General features: G+C 43.7%; 1 protein-coding gene across 1 annotated transcript; it reads left to right on the top strand.

Moving 5' to 3' along the window:
• The first annotated feature begins 73 nt into the window (after nucleotides 1-73).
• On the top strand, nucleotides 74-8311 carry LOC119457960 (actin-related protein 10-like). Its single transcript, XM_037719742.2, has 5 exons — nucleotides 74-327; nucleotides 1093-1165; nucleotides 2377-2456; nucleotides 6238-6346; nucleotides 8126-8311. The coding sequence occupies exons 1-5, from the start codon at nucleotides 251-253 to the stop codon at nucleotides 8294-8296; spliced, it is 510 nt and encodes a 169-aa protein (XP_037575670.2). The 5' UTR covers nucleotides 74-250; the 3' UTR covers nucleotides 8297-8311.
• The last annotated feature ends 1589 nt before the right edge of the window (nucleotides 8312-9900 follow it).

Raw genomic sequence — 9900 nt, 5'->3', positions numbered from 1 at the left:
GGCGCTGCGACAATACTTAACACTAATCTTCAAGCACAACAAACAGGCTACCTCTATTCGAAGAATGCTATTCTATGTCTAGGCACTCGTATTATGTCGGCTGCCTTGTGGACAAAATGTTCTTTCGGTTCCCTAGTAGCTCTGTGGTAACTCCTCGGGGCGTGTATCACTGCTGAAATGTTGTGTTTCGTCTCGCGGTCACGTTAAATTGCTCATCGTAGTCTTCAGGGTTTTGTAAGTGCCAAGCAAGATGCCGATCTATGAAGGAATAGGCATGGTGGCCGAGAAAAACTCGGTGGTGTTTGACTTCGGACGCGCCTACACCAAGTAAGTGATGTTTCTTTGTGGGCGTTCCGAATTGCGACCCACGATCTGAATCGTTTAGCCGAAGTTTGCGGTAGTGCAGTAAGATCGCTGCGCAAGAACGCTGGTTCATCTACACCTGTGAATTGTAGCGATGGTTAAAGAAAGGCTAGCGTCTGTTGCCGGTCTGTCGCACCCTCCACCGGTGTGGTTTTTGAACGTAGCGATCGAGTTCGAATGTGTGTGTGTGCTACTGCCTGTACTTCGAAGTTGTACTTAATGGCTGTCCCCGCTGTAATGTTGATAATGCATGTCGTCTAATTTGGACTAAGGCATGGCACATCAAACGAGTGACGATGTCCCACCCTATGGTAACTGATCGGAAAATTTGCAGCTATCGATATGGGGGATGTTCGCTTTCGATCGAATACGGCACTTTTTGTTACCCTTCTTTTTTTTTTTAACGCTGACACTTGTAAACCTCCCAAACAAACTGTGACGGTCGTACCAGTTCTATAACCAAGCCTTACTGTTTGCATTATTGTGCCCGGCCACAAGGGAATGTCGACGCCCAATGTTCCCGCATATCAACAGCGCATTAATTGAATGTTGCTGCTGTATGTTGCTGCTGTTATACAGTGATCGCGTCATGTGTTTGCATGGCCTTCCCATGACAATGTCTTCTTGCGATGAGGCACACTTCCTTGCCATTGAGTGTCGTGATAGATTGTCATACATTTAATGTTGTTGGCTGATGCAACTTGTGAAACTTGTCGGTTATTCTTCCAGGTGTGGCTTCGCGCGGGAACCGAGCCCCCGATGGATCATACCAAGCTGCGTTCCAATGGGTCGGAACAACCAGGTACTTCTTCCCCCCCCCCCCCCCCCTTTTTTTTTATTTTTTCTGTAGCAAAGTTTGTCTTGGTTGTAAAGTGACGTAGCAAGAGAATCTTACGAGTACCTCAAAAGTAACCTTTAGACTAGTTAGGAAAAGGGAGCAGTGCTTTTTGCACCACTTCCAAAGCGCTACATATCGAACGTGTGGCAGTGTTTACCAACACTTCACATGTCATTTAAAGGTAGATGCTTCATGACACCGTAATACATTAGTTCGCTTCATTTCTGTAATCGCTGTAGTTGGCACGCACAAGCACAGCCAGAAGAAACATGCCTTTAAATTGCTACGGGACATCGGCAAGTGTTTCTTTGCGTCATAACGTAATGTGAATTAAATGTGTGTTCTTAAGAACACACTTGAAATGCCATCCTGTTCTCGAATTCGAGAACAGGATGGCATTTCAAGTTTTGCCTAAGTATCGCTAATAATTTTTCAGGCTGGGGAAAGTTTCATAAAAGGCAACCCTGCCCCTCCCCCCCTTTTTATTTTTCCTTTCTCTAGCTTACGTTTTGTTATGTCCTGTATAGTGGACGATAGAACACTTGACTTTTGTTAATGGTTGTTAACCGAGTTTAATAAGCATGGGTTACACAGGAATGGGTGTGGCTACATGGAGGGCTAGACGCAACTTGATACTTTGTCTGCTCCAAGTTCATAGAAGAGGAAGGTTGTCGAGAGTGAGCAGAGGATTCATAAGGGGCATGCGGCCAGCGTGTTGCATCATACGGAATGGTGGTGCCATCTCTTAATCCTTCTTATAACAGCTTATTAAAATAAAATTGAAATATGAGTGTTTCCCTACCTTTGTACTTGATGACTCTTGTCTTTTTATGGGTGATAAGCATGTGGTAGAGTTTCTGCAACTTCGAAAATGGGTGTCAATCAATACTCTTGTAAATGTTGCACCATGGTTATGGTGCTTGGTAATCCCAAGCTCGCTGTAGGGGCTGCAGACTTGCTTCATTAAGCACCTGACTCCACTCTGGAACTCACAGATGACTGTGAAAGACAGGGCACTCATACCAGCAAATAATGAGTGCAAGCTTGCTAATAGTCTTGAATGGCACTATTTGAGGCACTTTGAAACTTGGCAGCTAGCCAGTATGGAGCTAATGTGAGCCAATGAAAGCTAGAAAAAAAGAATACAGGTCAAGCCTCATTTGCCTCCTTCACAGATGCAGCCTATCTGGAACTACTGGGCTCAGGATGACCTCACTACCATGCTCAAGGAGTTCATGTACACCCTGTACTTCAGGTGGGTTGCCGTGAATGCTAATTCTGAATCAATGGAAGCAATGTATTGAGCGTTCCAAGTTCAATGGAGGACAGAGGTGGAACAAGTAGAGATACATGCAAGCACTTCATCCATGTCCTCTACCATGCTTAGTGCTTGTGCCTGTCCTCTTACCTAATCTGTATGTTTTATCGCGTTTGAGCATTCTTCAATATGTCTTACCAACAAGGGCAAAACTGTAAAGTTCATGTACACCCTGTACCTCAGGTGGGTTGCCATGGATGCTAATTCTGAATGAATGGAAGCAGTATATTGAGCGTTCAAATTCAATGGAGGACAGGTATGGAGCAAGTCGAGAAATGTGAAAGCACTTCATCCATGTCCTCTACCATGCTTAGTGCTTGTGCCTGTCCTCTTACTTAATTGATGTGTTTATTGCGTTTGAGCATTCTTCAAGATGTCTTACTAACAAGGGCAGAACTGTAAACCCATCAACATAAGTGAGGTTTGCGTATTCTTACCCAGCATAATAGCAGACCATATTTCATGAGGTGTAAGTGGCGTATTGTGTTAATCATATCACGCAGTTGATTGGCACCTAGTGTTATAAAAACACTAGGTGACTATTTTTAATGTTCTATTTTGCACACATTGTTTGTAACTTCAGACTACAGTGGGTAAAAAAATGATTAGCACATACTGGAGCACTTGATGCTTGAGCTAAGATGGAGTATAATGCGATGTAGAAGCCAAAAATAGTCGATCCAACATGTGACCATGTTATGGAAAGTTTTAGTGTCTTCTGAAAAGTCAGTCGGCGCGACTGCTGCACTAACACGTTGCAATGGAGATGACAAATGCATACGTTGCAATAAACGACTGAAGTTGCACAGCCATATTGAGAGAAAATGGGCACAGAGTGGTTGTCAAAGCACCTGAATAAGTGTGCGTAGAATAAAACGTACCAGGAATCATTCACACTGGACAGAGTCTGCCGAGCGCAGGGTCACATGTTGGGCCGACTTTTTGAGGGAGAAAATTGAAGGGGTGGCTTGTGAAGGCTGGCTACATGACATCATGCTCCCTCCTAGTTTATTTTCTTCCTGCATGTTTGTTGCCACGATTACTGGCCGCTAACTGGGCCAGTATTCACAATATTATAGGGGAAAAAAAGCAATAGGAGAAAAAAGCAAGAAAATAGGTGCATTTATGGAAGACAAAACTATGTGTAGTAGGCACTAACTTTTGCCTTGCCTTGAACTGTTCCTCAGTGTCACTAAGAGTGGCATTCTCGATGTGTGAGATTGTGAAGACCTGCTCCAGTCGTAATGGCATTATTGCACTGGAAGCGGACTCCTTGAGTCCGATATAGGTTGAGATATAGCTCCTTGAGTCCGCATTTCAGCTCATATTAACCAGCTTTACTTATTTGGAAATTAGTAATTAGTGTTGTGACCTATTTATTAATCATTGTTGTAAATGTTCTGCCATCATTTACAGTTATGCTTGTAAGCCTGTATGTTACATTAGAAGTGTTATTTTGACATTATTGTTCTATTTTTGTTGGTATGGTGCTTGTTTGTAGACCAATGATGGTGAGCCAGATTCATTGAACTTATGTCATCCTGTTCAGTTGTCGATGCCCCTAGCTGTTCTACCATTTTTGTGTACAATGAACTTGTATAAATTATGGAGTACCCCCAGGCACAGGGTGATGTTCAAGATGCAGAAAGTAGCGTTTTGCTCAGCATCCACTTTTTGGGATACTAAAAATCTGCTCCACAAAGAGAAATAAGTTTGTATTTATTGTCTTGTGTCAGCCTAAAGTCTTGACAGAGCTTGCCTGGGAATTTGTGTATTTAGTGTTGATAAGATAGCCGATAAGTTCAGTTGTTTGTGTGTTGGTGACACACTGCGCACTTGGCAATGTACTAGTCAGAACGTTCGACACATTGGCACACCGATGTGGTGGCCACTCTTAGGTCTGTTAATCTTCTATTAGCTGCTTGTTGTGATTTTGAGATATGTTGGATCTGAGCTCCGAAACCAGAATAGGACACTTTGTAAATGAAATCCAGATTCAGAGGTATGTAGCCACAAAAACATGTTGGTGCATCACCGTCTCTCCATCAGCACACAATGTTCTGCACAGGGGATTTCCCATGAGATGTAACACTTCCAAGAAGCCCAGGCGGCTTCATCCATTCGTGTTCACAAGCTGCAGTGGACATCTCGGTAGTATCAACTGTTTCACTGGCTGCCATAAGATGCGAGACAACTCGCCTTTTAACTCAAGGGACGTACAATAAAAAAAAAAAAAAAAATGCGTACATAAAGGCATTCTTTCACATTAGATACACATTTCAGTTCTTCGTAACAAGCCCACAAATTTTTGCCTAAGGTAGCAAGAGATGTGAAAGATTTCGCATCCTACGTCTACGTTTAAATGCACGTCAACTGTGTTTCTCCAGGTGACAGGGGTTTGGCTATATCATTCCATCAGGACAGTCATATTGTAGGAGAGCACATGCTACTGCTGGTTGTGGCCACTTTTAAGACGCTTTTTCTCTGCAGTCTTATCATTTCTCATTGTCCAACATGTCTGTGTTCGTGGCTTGACGTGCAGCTATGTCCTTGAAACTTACGTGATTTTCTACAAAAATTACTAGACTGAACACTGGCACTGTAATTGTACAGCTACCATGAAAATAGTCGTGTAGTCTATAAATTTGCCTAAAATTCCTGGTTGCGGCTTTGGACATTCTTGCAACCTTATTACATTTCTAAGTACGGGAAGGCAGTAATATTCGGCGAATATGCATAATTGTTACAAATTGTTTCAGTTATCACGCTTTAGCTTTTGTTCAATAGGATCACTTTGCCAAACTCGCAAAGCCACGCTTGCGCCTCCTGTAGACACTACACACTAACCCCACAGTTCCGTCTAGTAATTATATGTAGGAAGCTCCGTGCTTGGATCTTCTCATGTGCCCATACCTCTTTGCCCTGAGAGGGACAAATTGTCGTCCATCATGTCATCCATAAAATTACCTATCATAAAGCTGCCAAAGAAGCCGAGACAGGTTTCTTGGTGTACTGTGTCACCTGGCATCATTAGAAATGTACAACAAATATATTCTTCTTCATCGGAGGCAATGCAGCAATGCATCTCGCAGTAAATGCCAGTTCTCTCGAAAACCACTTGCAACAAAATTATTACACACTTGACATATGGGGTGGCCTGCATCTAGCTATTTGTTGCACAAGAATATTTTACCTTATCATTCCTGACTGAACTTTGGAAATGATGAAAGGTGTAGACACAGGCTCTTCAGAGTTTATGGCAAATTGTAATGCTGAGACAGACTGACAAGAATACGGACAACATGGGACGCACCTGTCATCTCTTTTCTGTCTGCGAGTCACCGCGCTGCAATTAACCATGATTCAGCTCCAATGAACCTAAGCGTCCACAATTAAGTACGCCCATTTGCAAAGGACAGACGAGTGCAGTAGAGCTTGGAACTTACTTAAGCAGCTCCGCTGTAAAAAGAGCCCTCCGAAGAAAAGGCGGCTGTTGACGCAACTGCGCTAGCTTCGAAGAGATAGACAAAACAAACAGTGGTTTCATTTTGATGCAAGTGTCTTCTAGTCATTTTCACTTTTAGAAAAGCTGCTGCAATTAGTACTTCCCCCTTCCCAAATTTTAGAGGTTGTTGACATCTCACTAATACAGCCGTTATCAGATGTGTACCTCGATGTCCACTTCTTTTTTTTTTTTTCTTTTAACCCTGTGTTTCAGGCATCTCTCAGTCAACCCCAAGGATCGACGAGTGGTTGTCGTCGAGTCTGTGCTGTGTCCAACGCTGTTTCGCAACACGGTTGCGCAAGTGCTCTTTGAGCACTTTGAGGTAGGTCTGCATTGGCCAACTCTAAGCAGTTTTTTCTTTTTTCTTTCATGCCCTCAAAATTTCTGTGCCAAAGACAAGCTTGTAAAATGTAATAGCAATGTCTCTATTCTCGTGCTGTATCACTATAAGCTGAATCAATGCTGCCTTCACTGCCTCATTGCCGTTTATGTGTGTTTCATTGTGTGCGTATAAGCATATGCACGTTACATGCTGATGTTGACACAGAACATTTTAGGTTCACTTAATTATATTCGTTTTCATTATATCGTGGTTCAACTGAGCACACCTGGCTTTCTTGCCACTGAAACGGCTTGGCTTTTTTCGGTCTGTGTGCTAACATGGTGCTGGGCCATGATGATCATGAACATTGGGGCCTTGTCCCTAGCACTTCGATGGGACTGCGGCTCACTGAAGCATCCGAGTACCCTCAAGCGAGTAAAAAATCCTTCGCAGATGTGTGCCAATACTGATGACTGATACATCAAAGAAAGCAGTGCTGTATAAGTGAGGTTTCACGCCCTTGAGAATTACTAGGAGTCTATTTGCTGGGTCACAGCCAGGTCGAATGCAGTAGCATTCGAGCAAGGCCGGGGCTGCTTTTTCTTAGCGAAGGCTTTGATGAATGGCTGCGTTGCAACACCACGGCGCCAACTTTCATCGCCGCTGCCATACATAATATCCTAGCTGACATCCAATGTAGAACCAGTATGACGCAACATGAAAAACAAAAATTACGGATTACTTCTTAAAATTTTTATTTTAGAATGATTGATTGTTGCATTTCAAAGCAAATATGGGGCTCTGATACACGTAGCATTGCATTCGATATTGACTACGTTGTCGCATGTCGGCCTTCGCTGCACGAAAACCATTCCGAAGTGCACTTTCGTCCTCCCCATTAAGATTTTACAGCTTTGCTGTAAAACCTTAATGGGGAGGACAAAATGCTGTTGAGATGTAAAATGTACTGATTTGCTTGGGGTTTCATTGCCGCTGTATGCATGGGAACGCTAGACTGGGGACATTGGTTAAGGTTAATTCTTGGAGAGCCAGGGCACTTTGAAGACTCGTCTCACGAACAGTGTTTCATCTGCCACAGTGGCTGGGTCTTTGCTGAAAAAGAATATAAAGTGTTTTTATTTCTGTTTTGTGATCTAAGAAATTTTTTTTTTTTTACAACATAAGTACCCATACAGTTACACTGAATGCGAGCAGTTCCACTGGCTAGCCACATAAGCTGGTCAGAAGAGAAGGTCCATGCTCACTGCACGGCAGATTCAATTGTATGTTCTGGTTTTCTTCGTTTATGGGTTATACAGTGTGAATAAACGATAATGCAAGTTATTTTGAGAAAACTGAGACATTTTATGAAGATTTTATTCTAAGAACACTTTGTCACGCAGCTTGCTTGCTTAACATGCAGCTATGATTGTTTTTTAGTCTGTGCCAGGTTCGTGACTATACTGCCTTCCATATCCCGGCATTTCCATGTTGGCATAGTACACAATAGGAGATGCACACTGATGCTGGTGCCCTCCATACGCTAGAAAGTAGCCTTCGTAGTGCGGCTTGTTATGTACGAAGCGGAGTGTAGAAAAAGTTCGAAACTCGATGGCAAAGTGAAATTGAATTGAAGCAAATAAAATGGGGAGGGTCACAAGAGACATGTCTTCGAAGTTGCAGAGACTATCGCTGTTACTACCTTGCACATTATGTATAACTGTGAATTGTTTCTCTGTCCGCATCCGTTGTTACCAATGGAAAAAAAACACTGTGCAGGTTCCAGCCATAGTTTTCGTGCCGTCGCATCTCATGGCCTTGTACACCCTTGGGATCAACTCCGCGCTTGTCCTCGACTGCGGATACTATGAGAGTGTCTCACTGCCGATATCCTTTTACTGTGCGCTTGTTTTCTCGGGAGGAAGCAATCCTTCATCAGCTTGGCGATAAGTTAGCGAAATTTCATGTGCTTTGGTGTCAGTGTAGCTGTGCCTCATCGACCTTTCTGATGATGTTAACTTTAAAAAATGTGCCATGGTTGTGCTTTATTTATCAATTTGGTATGTATTACTTAAAATGTGCTACAGGCCAACTTATGGCCATGATTATGGACAGAGTTCGTGATGCTGGACCGCAGTACAAAGGTGTCATCGCATGACACATATTGACACATTGTACGCATTGTATCAACATTGTACTGCGCCATGGTGCACCCGCTGTCCTTATTACTGATCGCGGTGCAGCATTTACTGCTGATTTAATACAAGAAGTGGTCACGCTGACGCACAGCAACCATCGGAAAACCACGGCTTATCACCCCCAAACTAACGGATTGACAGAGCGCCTTAACAGAACACTGGCCGATATGCTCTCGATGTATGTTGATGTAGAGCACAAGATATGGGACGAAATTTTGCCATACGTGACATTTGCCTATAATACAGCTCAGCAGGAGACCACCCAGCTCACCCCATTTGAACTTGTCTATGGACGTCGCGTCACGACACCTTTAGACGCCATGCTTCCAGTAGACGACGGCACCACAAGCGAGGGCGCTGATGACTTTATCCAGAAAGCAGAGGAAGCTCGCCAGCTTGCTCGGAACGGCATCCGCAGTCAGCAGAGTACCGATGCCCGTCATTACAACCAGAGCCGACAGAATGTCCAGTACAACCCCGGTGACCACGTGTGGGTGTGGACACCTGTCCGTCACCGTGGGCTCTCGGAGAAACTATTGCGACAATACTTCGGACCATACGAGGTTGTGCGCTGGCTTAGTGATGTGTGAATTACGAGGTCCTGCCCCAAAGCGTTGATCCTCGCTTGAGTCGACGACGTCCCCGCCTCGAAGTTATACACGTAGTACGAATGAAGCCGTACTACACCCGCGAGTGAAGTGCACCTTTCAAACCCTTCGCCATCCTACGCAGTGTTGTGGTTATCCTCAGCTTTTGTGACCACATTTGCTATTAGAGTTGTCCTCCCACGTTATGCACTTTATTTTACCCAGCCGACAGGGATGGTCGCTTTTGAAAGGGGAGAAATGACGCGAGATAGGCTGGCACCTGCGGCCGCCGGCCGCTGCAACGAGAACGACGAAGTGTGTTCTGGAATGCCCAGAGTGTCAGCCTTGACTAAAAAGAACACCGTTTTGCCAAGGCCTCGACTGCTAACTTCGTGACAATATAAAGATAATGCAGTCGACTCACATTATTTTGCCATTGAAGGGGCCGACAACATGGCTTCAACTATCCGGCCGGTCAAAATAAAAAAAGACAAAAGGAATGCCCAAACACACTGCTGCTTGTTGGGGCAGTATTTATCCAATTATAATGTGCCCGTTATAATCGGATAAAATCAAACTTGCAGTCAGTTCTTGTGAATCAAAGTAGAAGACAATGCACATCTGAATCTATCATGCAACCAATTTTATAGCAATAAAAATGTGGCATGTCTTCGATTCTGGCAATTGGACAAACATAAAACCTTTTGAGCTTACCTTCACTGAATTGAAATATATTATTTACACTTGATGTTCATTGTCATCACTCTCA

The sequence above is a fragment of the Dermacentor silvarum genome, chromosome 7 (genome assembly GCF_013339745.2).
Source record: "Dermacentor silvarum isolate Dsil-2018 chromosome 7, BIME_Dsil_1.4, whole genome shotgun sequence".
NCBI classification, from domain to species: Eukaryota; Metazoa; Arthropoda; class Arachnida; order Ixodida; family Ixodidae; genus Dermacentor; species Dermacentor silvarum.
This window is presented reverse-complemented; position numbering and strand designations above follow the sequence as displayed.